Source organism: Stegodyphus dumicola, chromosome 7 (assembly GCF_044657685.1).
Source record: "Stegodyphus dumicola isolate Sdum_Otavi_A_Nest chromosome 7, ASM4465768v1".
NCBI classification, from domain to species: domain Eukaryota; kingdom Metazoa; phylum Arthropoda; class Arachnida; order Araneae; family Eresidae; genus Stegodyphus; species Stegodyphus dumicola.
Genome location: NC_140774.1, coordinates 88,630,275 through 88,646,474, shown reverse-complemented (window position 1 = coordinate 88,646,474; position 16,200 = coordinate 88,630,275). Strand labels below are relative to the sequence as shown.

The following is a 16,200-nucleotide window of genomic DNA, read 5'->3' as shown; positions in this document are numbered from 1 at the left end:
CTAAATTGAATTTTTTTTTGGACACGGCCGGCTCGTGTTGTTGGAAGGGTTGCGCCCGCTTTTCTTCATAAGGTTCAACAAACCAGGCGGAAGGGCTGCGACCGTATAAAACAAAACAAAACAAACAGATCATGGCCCATTCCTGACCTATCTGCATAGATTCAGCCTGAGTGACACAGAAAGATGTCAATGTGGAGAGGTGGGGGATCCAGACCACTACGTCTTCCACTGCACAAACACGGCACAGTACCATATAAGAAAGCCAAGTCAAGCTTACTGGCCACAATGAGCGGCAAAAATGAGAACAAACAAAACAGCAAATAAAAAGCTACAAGCGGTAATCAGACATAGTCAGAGAAAGTATTCTCTAATACGACGATAAGTGTCCCCAAATAGAAATTATCAAGTGCTTAGCGCTCTGAATCATAAAATGTCTAAATCACACTAAATCAATCTGATAAGTATGCGGGGCACACACCTCGGACTTCTCAACCCAAGACTAACTTAGATAATTAGGACTATGGTAACAACCTGCCTATGTTCTTTAAAATGTTTAGTTTTGCACTTAATGTACAGGTCTAGGACTGGCAAGACCAGATTGAGCCAGTAAAATCTTCAACAGCAATGAGTTTTTCCTACACTTACTAATCGTGTATTTAAATTACAAGTTTGTGATAAATAGGTTCAAGAAGGGCAAGGTCAACTTATGTTATCACCTCAACTTAAGTTTGTGAATGATATTATTATTGGTATGGCATTTTTGCCTTCTTGATTTTAATAAATATTCAACTTTTTATGTAAATTTTAGGGAAGAGATATCTGTATTTATGAGATCAATTGCATGTTTGAATCTTTTCCCTAGTGATCAGCATTACGTGCTTAATTATATTTTTTTATAAATTATGCGCATGTTCTAAGGTGATAAAAGTAACTATGGAATTAATGTAGGTAAAGTTCTCTTTGTAATTATGTATCAGCATTATGTATTCAAGTGTTTGGAATCAGATATCAGTTTTACTGAGTATGGTGCTGTACTTTTCTGTTTATGTTCACTTTAAAGTACTCAAGTCTGTATTTATTCCTTCTCTGCATGTACTATGAAGGTAAGTTCGTACTTGGCTAGGATTTAGACTACATAGCAGTACTTAATGATCAGTGTCATGACCACGCATGCGCAGTTTAGCCGAACGGCCTGCAATGTCTCTCTCTCATGAGACTTACTAGAGAAGAGTAGTTAGTAGGAGTAGCGAAGTAACGAAGGAAACGTGTTGTATGTCAGCTGAGATGCAAAATACGAAGTTATACTTGTGTGTTAATCGTTTGTACTTATTATTTTTATTTGTGTGTTAATAAAATTTTGTGCCGTTAAAATGGCTGTTTTGTGCAACGCACACAATACGATACGTCTACGGTAGGAATAAAATACATATCCAGAATCTACACGCCCAAGAAAAAGAAGGATATGACAGTGGTGTCCGAAGTGGGATATGTCATTCTGCAAAGTTCACGGATAAATGCGTAAGTGAGTCTTCAGAAAGGTAAGAAATTTGTTCAATTTATTTTGTGGTAAAGTGGAATTCAAGGTTACAAAAATGGCTGAAGAGCTAACGAAATCTAAGAAAGAACGGAAAGTTATTCGTTCAGCCATTACTAAAGTAACAAATGCTATTGAATCATTAATTGCAGCCGGTAACCTTGAAGACCTTGAAGAATCACTGGAAAGTTTAAAAGTAAAAGCTCTTTCTTTGAAAGCGTTAGACGAAAAAATTAAAACTTTGATTGATGTTAATGACATTGAAACCGAAATCGAAAGTGCCTTGGAATACGAAGGAAAAATTGCGAAATGGAGCTTTAGAGGCACAAAATTATTGAAAGAAAAAAGAGATAGCAATAATTCGCTAGTTTCTAATGGTTATTCTAATGATAGTAACAATTTATCTATTTCTGGTGTCGATAAAAGTTCTGATTATAATGTTAAATTGCCGAAGATTATGATTGATAAATTTTATGGGAATGCTGAAATGTGGCAGACATTTTAAATTCTTTTGACACGGCAATAAATCAAAACGGAAAATTATCTAAAGTAGATAAGTTTAATTACTTGCTTAGCCTGTTAGGCGGTGCAGCTTTAAAAACAATAGAAGGCTTTTCTTTATCTCCAGAAAACTACGACGAAGCTTTTAAAATTCTCAAAGAGAGGTATGGTCGAAAAGGTCTCCTTATTAATTCTTACATGCATAAACTTTTAAATTTACGGCCTGTCGGAAGTTCTAATGACATTAATTCTTTGAGGGAATTATATGGTATCTGCAACGTACAAGTAAGGTCACTAAATTCGATAGGGGTCAAGACCGAATTGTACGGACATTTACTATAACCTTTGTTAATGGAATGCATATCTCAGGATATAACGCTTGATTTTGCTCGTCAAAACGCAGATGAGGAAACTTTTAATGTCGACAACCTCATGAAATTTCTAAAACGGGAAATTGAAAGTCGCGAACGAACTTCATTAAATCTATTTTATTCTAAGAGTCACTAACGGAAGTACCCGATACTAGTCAAGTTAGATTGAGAATAATGTACACTGAATGATTAAATTTATAGACTTCTGTGAAGTGTGGTTCCTTCCAGAATCAGTAGCCAGAGTAGTCGCCATTGTTGGAGATCACCGCTGCCACACGCATCGGTATTGATTCAAAGAGACTTTGGATGTGTTCTTGGGGTATAGCAGACCAAGCAGCTTCCATACGTTGCCAAGTTGATCTGGTGTGGCAGCTTGGGATGTAATCTGGGTCGATCGTTCAGCAACCATGGACTACATGTTTTCTATCGGCGAAAGATCTGGAGATCCGGAATATGGCCAGGGAAGCAACTCAATCTGGCGATTGACGAAGAACCCTTGGACAATGCGTGCCACGTGTGGTCGCGTCTTATCCTGTTGAAATATGGCTATGGGCAAGCCCTGAAGGTAAGAAAGGACAACTGGCTCCAACACTTCAGAGGTGTAGCGCTGGTTGTTTAAAGTACCGGCAATGCGTATTAGAGGAGTGCGAAAGCGATATCCAATACCGCCCCATACCATAATACCCGGTGCAGGACCAGTGTGGCGGTGCATAACGCAGCTGTTCAGCATCTTCTCTCCACGGCGTCTCCAGATTCGAATCCGACCATCGTGGTGTTGCAGACAGAAGCGTGACTCGTCAGTAAAGACAATTTCATTCCATTCTGCCGTCCATATCCTTCTTTAATTGCACCTTTGGCGGCGGAGACGTCTGTGGTTCTGATTCAAGGGTAGATGAAGCAATGGACGCCTTGCGGACAGACCACTCTGCTGTAAACGGCGTCGAATGGTACGCGCAGACGCTGGATCATGTGTTAGAGACTGAATGTGCTGTGCTATGGCTCGTGATGAGACTGAGCGATCCGTCACTGCCATGCGCACATTGTCTGGTCCATTGCACATTTCTTGTCATCATGTAAAGTGATGCAATGAGGTGGATGCGATCGAACACGTCGGTCCGTCGTACTCTCCTGCATCCAACGGTCACATATCCGCATTACAGTTATTTGGTTTCGTCCAACACGACTACCGATTTCCCTGAAAGATAATCCACACTCTCGGTAGGCCACTATCCTTCGTCTGTCGAACTCGGATACTTGATCAAACGATGATCGCTGTTTACTACGAGGCATAATTGATCGTTTTTTTTTTTGAAACAACCACAAGAAAGACACAATTGCCGAACTTGAAATCGTCAAAAACTGCAAGCCTTAAATAACGCTTTGAAGTGGCTCCACAGGCGCGTGTGATGTGCGTCTGCGCTGAAGTTCTAATCATTTGCATATCTAACCTCCGCTAATGCATGTTCTAAATTTCATGTTATTTGCATGCTTCCTTCAGAGTGTTGCATTTATGGTGGCCAGCAGTGTATCTAACAACAGAGTGAACAATACCACTGTAATCCTCTAATAACGACGCAAAAACCATAGTCATACATTTTTCAGTCTAATGCGATATAGGGCCCGCATAAAAAATTTCGATAAGAAATCAATTAATTATCTCTCATTATATCAGCAACAATGGCACGCAACTTTTAATTATCTTCGTCTTTCTAATCAAATGGTCGTAAAAAGCTCAAGTTCCATCCAATATTTCACCTATATTCAATTTTAGTCGATTAAATGTGGCAAAGCATTGATCATAATTGATCAGAAATCAATAACACGAACAAACAAACACACAAACAGACATTCTTCTAGATTTTGTAAAACTTAGAAATTTTTGATTGACAAACTCTACGATTTGAAAGCGAGCAGTAGCAACACTTTTCGAAATAAAGAATTTTGATCTCCAAAGTGCGTGACTGTTGCCACTCGGAAAAAAGAGTGTAAAAATTAGTGGGTTTAGAGTTTTTAATCAATACTTCGGCTGATTAAAGTCATACGAAAGTGGGAATGTCGAAATGGCTTTCCACGAGTTTTTGGAATCAGGAATAATGTGTTTAATGTTTGGCAACGCTTTTTTATTTCATTGTAAAACTTAGAAATTTTTATTAACAAGCAGTGGCAACGCTTCTCGAAATAAAGCAGATTTTTAGCTCCAGCATACAAGATTGAGTAAGATACTTGGGGGAAAAAAAGAGGGCGAAAATTAACGTTTTCAGAGTTTTTTATTAATATCTCTGATTTTAGATATTTTTTGGGGGAAAAAGGTGAACGTCGACCTTTTCCAGGACCCAGGAACGAATTATAGAAGGTTTCGTGACGATAGTAGTGACTGAGTTAATCGCAAAAAAAAACACTCAAACACACAAAGAGGCATTTTTCTTTATATATATAGATCATGTCTTTGAAAATCATTTGATATCTAAATCTAACCGTAATAGAAAAATTTAAGTTATTAGACAGCATGTAAATAAAAAAGTATTTTTAAAGAGCAAATGTTAAAAAAACAGGTATTCACTAACTTCCACAGAATATACTTGTAGATGATGCTAAAATGCAAAGTTTAATCAGACGTTTAGATACTGCTAGAATCACCTGAGGCACAAAATTATTATATTTACAATAGCATCGAAAGATATATTTGTGAGTTGCTCATAGGACGCTATTATCTTAGTATCATGTCGCATCCATGTGAAACCCTCTGATTTTATTTTCGTTTTCCGCGTAACGTCATGTTCCGGGAGATTTTAATTAGAATGCAAGAGAACAAATGCGCGAAAATTGAAACAGCTGTTTATGCAACAATTTGCTTCTGGCAGCAAACCTATTCGTATAATCGTTGCTCTCCATTGCAATAGAAGCCTCTAATCGTGGATTATTTTTACATTCGTTTGCTCTTATTCAAAGTAGCATTCGCTTGAGATACATGTTATTAAAAGATGTGTAGTAAGAGTACATGAGAAAAAATATAATTCTTTATAAATAAATAAGTAATTTTTACGGGTATTTTCAAAGCGGTTCGATAAATAAATTTCAGAATTAAAAAAAATATCTATTACACTAAAAATTGAAACAATTTAACCTTAGAGAAACTGGCTTCATTTCGGTTGCGAATGAATGTTATCCCTCGTCTTCAAGGTGCAAAAATAATTTCCACAAATCCGTTACACTATCTAAAATCTGATTCTATTATGTTTTACAAGCTTTAACGTTTATGATTTTTTTTTTTTTGCTGCACCAGTAATAATATTGGTCTGTATGCAAATCTGTAAGAAAAAATATCATTTAAATTTTAAATATCAATTATAAGTTGTTCAAGTGATTTGTTTTAAATAAAGTAATTTAATAAATTATTAAATATTTGCTATTAAACTAAAATTAAGAAACTTACAAAACCACGCAAAAGCTGTTATGTCTGTAAGAAATATCTTTTTTTCCTTATTTATGTTACGTTGATAGTAGGATTACTGGAAGAGCGAGGAATTTCGCTCTTATAATCTTTACTCATGATTGACGTTGCTGAGAGCGTATAATTAATTAGTTTTATATTAAGAATAGCGCAGTGATTACAAGTAATCGACTTATGAGTTTACATATGCATATGCAGAATACATTTTTTAGGTAAGCATGTTTTAAAATTCTAGCCATAACTTTTAAAGGAAATTATTTCTTTTTCTAAATTCGTCTCTTCGTAGAGATATTGCATAAATTGATTTAACCATGCAATATATTTTAAATAAATCGCTAAAGAAACAAGGCTAAAAATGAAAATGTTGGGAACATTAATCTGCGGTCAATATTTTGAAAGTTCTTTCAATTAAATATAGGACACTTTTTCTTTTGTTATACAAAGTTTAATTAATTTACCTTTTTTTACTTTTATTTTTCAGGAAGATAGATATTAAAGACTTAAAATATTATAATTATGAAAATTTACCATTTCTGATCAACTAAAGAAATGAATTTCTTTTCCTTTAAAATGTTTATATATTATTTTTAGAAAGAACTGGAATTTTCAAATGGAAAGTAAAGACTACACCGGCTTAGATTGAACTGTCCGTTCAAAACATACCCTTCTTTGACTGACATCGGTATGTACCAACTTTTTTTTAAAATTATTAACAGATACATTATTTTTTTTCCATATGAATCTGCATTTTGTTATAAATGTAAGTAATAATCTTTCAGAGCTTTAGCTCTAGATAAACAAAATTTATTAATACTGTAGAAATAACCACCGGCTTAAGATTTTGAGCAGCTCAGATTTAAAACATTTAATAGCATGTAGATATATATAGTATTGAATTGATTTTTGTATTGTTACGAACTTTTGCAGTTTGTTGTCAAGCCACGCATTTTTAGTTACATGAAGTGTTACGTATTTAACTATTTAGAAAAGGTAAATAGCTCTAGTCTAATTGAAAATATCCCTTCAGAATATAGAGAGCTTGATATCAGTGATAGGAAACATTTATGGGCATGCAGCTAAATATTGCTAAAATGGAGCTGTTTTAGAGGTTCCTATATCTTAAAACCTTTAAGGTCTTCGAATATGTTACTGTTGCAAGAATTGGGATAATTTATTTATTTTAAAAGCAATTACTTCCAACTTTTAGCTGACTACATAATATAGCTGCTTTGGGGACTAGTAACCAGAACGTTTATGTTACTGCAAATATTTTTATAATTTAACCTGATTTTATGCGTTCACTTCATGTTTCCACCTTGCGTGCACAGTTTAAAACATTTTGTTGCATAATTTAATCCCATATTTAAGAGCCCAGTGCAGTGCAGCCCGGATCGAATATTAAAGGAAAGCTAAGCCGGAAAGTTAAAAATACAAGAGCACGTGCATTTAACATTTAATTAATAAATATCTCTTTTTAATTTCTAGAAAGTTCCAGAAAATTCTCGCGCATTTAGAAAGCTTATATAAGCGGCATGAAAACCTCTCAGTTCGTTGTTGTTAGTTAGTTTGTTTAGAAAACTGCTGTTGTTGACGGTAACGAATTCGCGGATTAGCTTACTCTAGCTGTTTTGAATTAAGTTATGTTGAACGTTTGTGTACTTAAAAGATAACTACTGTGAGATATTGTAATACTGAATGAATATCTGAGAAAATTTAAGCATTTTGTTTTACTTGTGATAATAATAAATTTTTTTCATTTTTCATCGGACTTGTGCATTCAATTCAAACGAACCCGTACGCATGCAACAATTTTTAGTGTCAGAAGTGGGATTTTGAAGGTTAAAATTCCATAAACGGGGTGAGCGCAAGCTTGGCTAGAGTTTTTTATTTGGCGCGATTTTAATTTTGTTGTGGTTTCCGGCTGTATGTTTTCTTGTGGCTTTATTTCGGTAACTGTAAGAGCGCGAATTTAGTGTAGCCAAATTTTTTTTAAATTTAATTTTGAAATACTGTGTTTCTTTTTAAAAGATTTATTGTTTAATAGTATTGTTATATATATATGTTTAATATTATATTTATATAAATATTTGCAGAAGGTTAAGCTGTTGTTGGTGGGAGAATGTTGGGTTTCATATGACATGAAGTTTATAATTTATGAATGTTTTCATTTAATTTTATTCAGTTGATTTTCTTTAGTTTTGCTTCTTGCATATGGCAACCGAAAGATGTGGAATATTTAAAGCTTTGAACGAAAGTTGTTTAGTGTGTTGAATTCCACGACGATAGTAACTTGAATATTTTAGTTAGTTTAATGATGCTGAATACGCATAATTTGCTATTCTGTTTACGTGTAAAACTGACTTCGCAGTGCTCTGATCTGATAAGTGTATACATTTTACTCAATAATTATTTACAAGAATTGTTCATTCTACTATTTTATGATGAATTACATATATATAGTACTATTCTTTTACTTGCAAAGCTGTTGGACTTTGTTTTACTCATCTAGTATTTTATCATCTCATTTTACTATTCTGTTTACATAAAATAACGGCGTTTCACTACTGCAAAACTTAAAAGTTACTATTCTGTTTACGTTTAAAAATCACATTTTAGTACTTTCATTTAGCGCGCCTAAAAAATTCGCCAAATTTTGAAGGCCAAAATAGTTTGGCGCCAACTTACCCCACTTATGGAATTTTAGCCATTTTGAATGTCAATTACAAGAGCGATGGAAGAACAAATTCAGGCAAATGATGACTGCATTTGCTGCGGTGCTACTTTGGTAGACGGTTGCACGGATGTTTGGCGATTTACGTTGGCGCGGTTTTTACAAACGTCAGCCATCTTGAAAAACGCTCTTTTTAAGCATAGTAAAGTATTCGAAATTTAAAAAAAAATAAATATCGTTAAATAAATTAATAAACGCTGTATTCGCTGTATAGTAAAGTATTCGAATCTTAAAAAATAAATAAATATCGTTAAAACTAATGGATTAATTTTTTGCTGAAAATGTCGTTCTTTAAGATGGCAGGCAAGTGTAAATAAATACATTTACTATGAGTATAAAATACTAAAGTAAGGTTATTATTGCTTTCATGTATCAAAGAAGAGAATAAAAACACCGCTATAAAAACATTGGGCCAACGTTTAATTAGATTAAAATATTACTGAAATTGAATATCGAATTAAGAACCATCATACCAACATTTGAAAGACTTAGAACATTGTTAAATTCAAATACTTTAAAATACGTTAGATAGAATATAATTAACATTAAAACATATGGACAATAATTATCTCAGCAATTTTTGAAAATAGTGTATTAATTTTTTTTAACAAAAATTGAAGTATACAATTATAAAATAAAAGAAAGATATGTACTTACATTTTTTTGAGTCATTTAATCTGTTGTTTATTGATAAGTACCACAAAAAAAATCAGAATCATAATTTAGATAACATCTTTGAAGACATCTTTGAAGGAATTCGAAGATATGAATTAATTTTAAAACGGCGCGGAAATGCCCAAATTGTCAGTAACCAATCAGGGAGCTGATTACAGCTCGTCAATGCACATATATTCTATAACCAATCAGAGAGCTTGTTCTATCACGGCTAGAATTAAAATTATTTAAAAATTCATACATAATAAAATCATTTTTTTTAAAATGTAAAATTAAATTGTGTTTTAATATTTAACAGCCATAAATAATGTTTAAAACATTAGATTAAATTTATACATATTAAAACGAATTACTTTTGAAGTAAGGTGACGTCATTGATTACATCATCCACAGCATAAAATTCATAAAATATGATAAACAATAAAATTTTTATTTCAAATAAAAATTCAAAATTAAATTGATTTTTAATATTTAGAAGCCATAAATAATATTTTAAACACGGAATTTATGCACAATAAAACACATTATTTTTTTTAATAAAATGACAACAAAGTATCGGTTACCATAAATAACTTATCCAGCAATGGGTTTACCATAAGTTGTATTACTCGCCAAAGGAAAATCGCCAAAATCCGTGCAACCGTCTACCAAAGTAGTACCTTTGCTGCTTTCCAAGAAAAGATGGAAGGGGCCGTAAACTCCGTTAAGGAAGAAATGAAATTGGGACAGGAATCCGTTAAGGAAGAAATGAAATTGGGCCAGGAATCCGTTAAGGAAGAAATGAAATTGGGCCAGGAATCCGTTAAGGAAGAAATGAAATTGAGCCAGGAATCCGTTAAGGAAGAGATGAAATCCGTTAAAGACGAAATGAAAAGAGAAATTACCTGCGTAATAGAAAATAAATTTGAGGCTATGAAAGGCAGAATAGACGCGGTCGAAATTAAAGTTGGACAAATTGAAGAAAACGTTTATTCTGTGAAAGAGCAAATAGAAGACAGAGTTTCGGCCGTGGAACAACAAATAGGTTACAGAGTTGATACAGTCAAAGAAGAAATAGAAGGAAGAGTATCTACAGATATATATCTTAAGAGGCGAAAAAATTTCATTCATACTTCAACAGTTTTCTTAACAGTTCTGTGTGACTCTGAATCGCCCCTTTTAAAAATATTCTTGTTTTCTGGAAGTGTGTATTCTTGCTTGTTGAAGTGTGTATTTTTGAGAAAGTTTCATGTCATTTCATTCCATAAATATCATTCAAACCTCTCAGCTTTAAAACATTAAGCCTAATCGTCACAGATGAAATTTTATTTTCAAAGCGTTTTGCATCGCTGTGGTATTTTATTTCAAATAATTGAATAACTTCAATAGGAAAAGGTTGTAGTTCCTTAATGCAGTTTTGGGGGATAAGAATTATTTCAAATTCAAGAAGTCACTATTTGTCAGAGAGTGGGAAAATTTATTTCTCGCGTCATTTGAGAATTTTCATTCTTTTTTTCGAGTTTCGGGAATTCCGAAGTATGAAGAACTACAGTTCTCAAGGGTCAAATACCCAAATTTCCAGTACAATAATTGTAATTTCACGAAGAAATGAGTGTAAATATGGAACATTTTTTTACTTTTTAAGCTAGAAAACATAAAAGGGATTTTCTCAGATTTTCCTCACACAGGATTGCTTTATAATGTGTTTGTGTTCTTTTTAATTGGATGAACATGTAAGTTTTCAAAACCTCTAGTCATTTCAACATAGTATATTCTAATACTTAGAGGAGTCATTAAAAATATGGATAAAATTTCTAAAAATAAATAACAAGTATGTTATAAAAATAATTAGAGAAATTGAAAAATTTTGAAATATTTCAAATGCATGACCACCATAAGAAGGACTCACTATTATTTACTCAATAGATAAAAATTAAAACTAATTGCTTAATTATTGGAAATAAAATTCCAAACTGCTTTTGTGTTTTCCCAATAAACTTCACTGAATCACTTGTAAGTCTCGACGCCTACTCTCATAACCCCTGGCACAAAGTAATCCATCGAGTTTTGTCCTTGAATGTAACAGATATTTAGTATAGCAGTTATTGAAATACGTTTCATACGGAAATGAGTATTGCTACTATCTAGAAATACACTCACGTGTATGAAATATGTTATTGGACTTCTTCTTTCTAAATAATTTCCCATAAAGATTATTGTTTATGTGACTTGAATACCTTGATGTCAGATATTCAACTGTAATGATGACAGATCAGACACATTTCTTTCTTATGGTAATGAACAGATCTCGAGTAAAGATATTAGAGGGCTATTTATTCCACCACTTACTTGTAAATGACAAAAATGAATAGAGCTGGTATCAGGAACAATATAGACACTGCATATGTGACGATGTGGAAATACTGTAGCCTGCGAATACCCTAGAAAAGTAAAGAGTTGATTAGTAAACCAAGAAGACGATAATAATAAAAAAAATCTGAAAGGTTTCAGATTTTAAAGGTCGCCAAAAAGAGTTTGTTAAGGTTTTTTTATCCTCTCGCTGAGCTCGCAGTCTATCTATCTGTTCTGGTACTCACTCCTTGTAACTCAATTTTTAGTTTCTTGTCTCTATGTAGCTTTATTATTAAATATCATTAACTTCTCATTTACAGCATATACAATTTAACAAAAAAATCACAAAAAATTAGAAGTACACAACAGTACGTTTAGAATCCCCAATGCAGCGTTGAGTGTTGGCATACATTTTTATAATTTTTTTCAGCCTTTCCTTAGTTTGTCATATCAAAGTTCAATTTCCTTAATAAATTGGCATATAAATTGCTTTGCCTTTTTATTATTCATGTTTTGTGTATTAATTTTATTTATTAGATGTCACTTTCCTCTCACTTATGCCACATAAATTTCCATTCAACGGCAAAATCACAAAATATTAAAAAAAATGTATATCATTAGAATTTCGGACAGACAATCTCGCGCTTTGAATGTTTTATTCCGTACAGTGTTGTCAATGCACGCTTTCAAATGGTTGCATTTGTTAATCAAAAATTCATAAAATTTAACAAAATATGAAATATAATTAAAAACGCACGTGACGTCTTTCTATGAAAATATTGAATATTTTTAATTAAATAGATCACTAATTAAAAGCATTTTTTATCCCTTAAATCCATCCGATTCAAAATTAAGAAAGGAATATTCTTAGGAACTGCCTCTATTGTTTTCAAATATTCTAGTTTATTAATCCACAGAAGAAAGATTCAATTTGAAAGATAACTATCCAAAAGGCAGCGCACTCGAATGAAAAGTGTTGTACGCATTTGTAGTGATTAGACGCAAAATCCCATTTCGAGACTAGTAGCCGTTTTGGGTTAATATTTAATGATTTCAAATGAACAGATATACCTTAACGTATAGTGGATTCGCTTCTAATACAATACAATTGAGTGATAAAACCAGCCACTATTGTTTGATTTATTTGTAGAGACATTAGGACTTTTTTTGAAGCAGGAGAGATGAAAAATGAGCATTGCCCTCGCCGAGACTCGAACCTGAACCTCTCGAATACGCGCCGAGTGTGCTTACCGTTACACTACGAAGGTATGCTGGAAGGAGGGAGAAAAATACCTTATATACTCTCCCCTTTTAAATGGCTATTAGAGATTAGGGAACGCATTCGCCAAATCCTGGTAATGAAGAATCATCTTCCACCACATTTTTAGTTCGGACGCTACTGTAGAGACATTAATTTATTCTGAAGCAGGAAATGTGAAAAATGAACAATGCTCTCACCGAGACTCTTACCTGGACCTTTCAAATAAGTGCCAAGTGGGCTACCGTTACACCAGGAAGACATGCAGAAAGGAGGGAGAAAATATCTTATATACTAATGGTGCAATAAACGCTGTGTTTGCGGTATAAATACTTCGGTTTATGATGCAGTAACACATTCATTTTTCAGGCATTGTATGTTTACAGGAATTTAGCTTTTAATTTTTTTTTGAAAAAAATCATATCTTGACATGCAATCTGATTCAATCGGCTTATTCTTGAGCTGCCTTCATTGTCTGAATATCTTTCTCTCTAAGATTTAATGTTTTATAACCTTTTGTTATAACTAATGCACAGCACTTGATTTATTTAAATAGATTGCTGTTGCCTGAAAAAAAACGGGACTCAAGTCTATCTCCTTTAAAACGCACAGAATATTTTTTTTTGTAAAATCATCTCAGTTTAAGATTGAATTTTATTGAATTTTGCAGAAACTTTAATCACGTGATTTTCAATATTCCAAATTTTTATATAATACTAATGGCGAAGTTTTAAATACTAGAACAACGAATTTAATTCAATGAAGGAAATTTATAGAAATATATAATATTCCGTACGATTAAATTTACAAATGAGAGAGCTTTAACAATGGACAAAATTATAAATATTATTATAATTATATTTAATATTATGGTATTTTATAATCTTAAATAATAAATGCAATAATACGTACAGTTATGTCAGTGGCTGTTTAAGGCTCGGAGATCATAGTAAGGCTATCATTTGCATAATTTCAACGTAAGAGTAACTAAATATTTTATGCATTTTTATACAGCAACATAATACATAACATTTTATTCAGCAAAATTCCAATTGTTTGGAGCTCTAATCATCCAAATGTTTTGTTCTTTTCTCTTCACCAAGTAAAAGTAAAATTTGTGGGGATGAATATGTATAATATGTAGATTAACTTAATATTTTCATGAAATATATATCACGTGAACATTAATGAAAAACTAATTACCGATTGAACATAGATTTATTAATTTTTGTTTACTTTCTTAGCCATCGTTTGGGTAAAACAAGTACTCTTGTACTGTAAGCAAGCATGGTTACACATGTAAAACGTCATGTTGACGCACCCTATTCCACTCTGTGAACTTTAATTCCAATCAGCAAATTAACATTTGGTTTACTCACATTTACCAAAATTGTGTAATGAAAGTGCAGTAGTATGTTCTTAATGAATGTAGAAGTACATTAATAGAGATGAGTCGAAATTTAAAAATGTTTAAATTAATTACAATGTCATAGACGAAACATGGATAGTTAATCTTTCTCCCACTTCTGATTTTTGATCGTTCTTATTTGAGAGAGATAATTCAATTAATCTGCAACACAGGTATTAATAGTGATGTGATGAATATTTCTTTTTTTATATTTTATAAAAATTTAACGATGTTTTTTAATCATACATTTTTTGATACAGTTATTAGGTTTGAACCATTAGATTAACATTAAGAGTCTACTATATCCCATTAAAGAAAGAGCAATCAGGGTATAGAATGTAAAATTGCGAACAAAGTTCGGCTTTGTATTTGAATCTAAAACCTGAAACAAAGCCAGCTTAGCAAACATACTAAAAGAGAAAATCGTTTCTCTCTCAGCTGTAATATCACTAAAGTTTTGTTAAATCATTGCAGCATGTATTTAAACAATATTCGGTATTATTATTAGAATATTAATCGGTTATGATATAGAAGATGATTCTGTTATAATCTGCCTTCTTCATATTGATGGTTATAACGAATTAACATTTTTATCTGTATTTTTATCTTAATGAGCACGGAAAGTCTTAAATTTATCTGAAGTCTGGTTAAAAATGGATTAAACTGTCTTCTTATTTAACTAAATGATTGGCCTTCTAATGCAGCGGCCTATTACATAACCCTAGTATCTAGAGTAGACCAATCGATTATAACAAATCGACTAGTTTTCGACTAACTACTTGGAAATTTTTATGATCACCACATATGCATATGAATATGAGCCATTTTCTTTAGAACATGCGCCATGATATCTTTTATTTACCCAGGCAGGCTTGCAAGCACTCGAATAAATAAGGAAGAAAACTAATAGACAATTCATTAAATGCACAAAAATTATTAAAGCATTATTAATGCACAAAAATGGCATGCAATCATTCTTCAATGCTGTGATAGTATAACAAAATACTCGTATATTATTATTCTTTTTAGTTCAACAGTATATGTTCTCTTTGAAAAACATCTAATAATTTGTGTGTTCATAAAAATGGCAATTATAGCGTCTTTAATTAATTTCTAAATTAAATAGGGCTGTGTTTGACTATTTACTGAGAGCATCGTTTGGATCGGTCTTGCATTATCTTGGAGAAATACTCTAAATAAATGGATTCCATTCTCTCTGAAATCCTAAAAATGAAAATAACTTATGTGGTACAAGATGTTAAATACTAGTCAGGGTTACGGTAACGGATAAAACATGAAAAGAACACATTTATAATTTCATGCATTAGCATTTGAATCCAAGAATTCTTTTATACTTTCCTCTTATAATTCTGAACTTTGTTGTAAAAAGAGGTCCCTATGGAATTTTCAGTAAGGATTTCGTTTTCTAAAACACAGAAGAAATTATGCATGGTTATTTTCAGCAACAACTGTATGCATCTGGAAGGATCTAGAATCGAAGCCATTCTCCTTTTAAAGTATACAGAATAATTTTGCGATGCTGTGACTGCTGATAATGACCCAGTTGAAGAAACTGATAGTAATCAATCAATGAAAGAAGACATGAAGCCGAAACTTTACTTGAGAGTTTAAAGCAAACTTTCTATTGACCTATTAGTTAAATGGCATTATATTTTAAGCAAAATAAATGTTGCCAATTACACACGAAAACGAAATTAATATTGCCAATGATAAACGGAAACGAAATTCATGTTGTAAAACATAAAAATGGAAAAACCTATTGCCATATTATAATTTAGAAATTCTCTGTAAAGCTATCGGATATCAGAAATTGTGAATCATTTCAAAATGTTTTATTTATGTTACAGTATTGACAGAATAGGTTGTAGGTGATCCTAATTTAAAACCCATACTTATATGTACGAATGTGTATCACAAGA

General features: G+C 32.4%; 1 protein-coding gene across 1 annotated transcript in view; it reads right to left on the bottom strand.

Moving 5' to 3' along the window:
- LOC118195817 (calcitonin gene-related peptide type 1 receptor-like) overlaps window positions 1-16,200 on the bottom strand; it is a 527,958-nt gene that overhangs the window by 203,161 nt on the left and 308,597 nt on the right. The window contains exon 6 of the mRNA XM_085820565.1: window positions 11,592-11,683. Within this exon, the coding sequence (XP_085676691.1) occupies window positions 11,592-11,683 (92 nt within the window). The remainder of the gene's footprint in view (window positions 1-11,591; window positions 11,684-16,200) is intronic.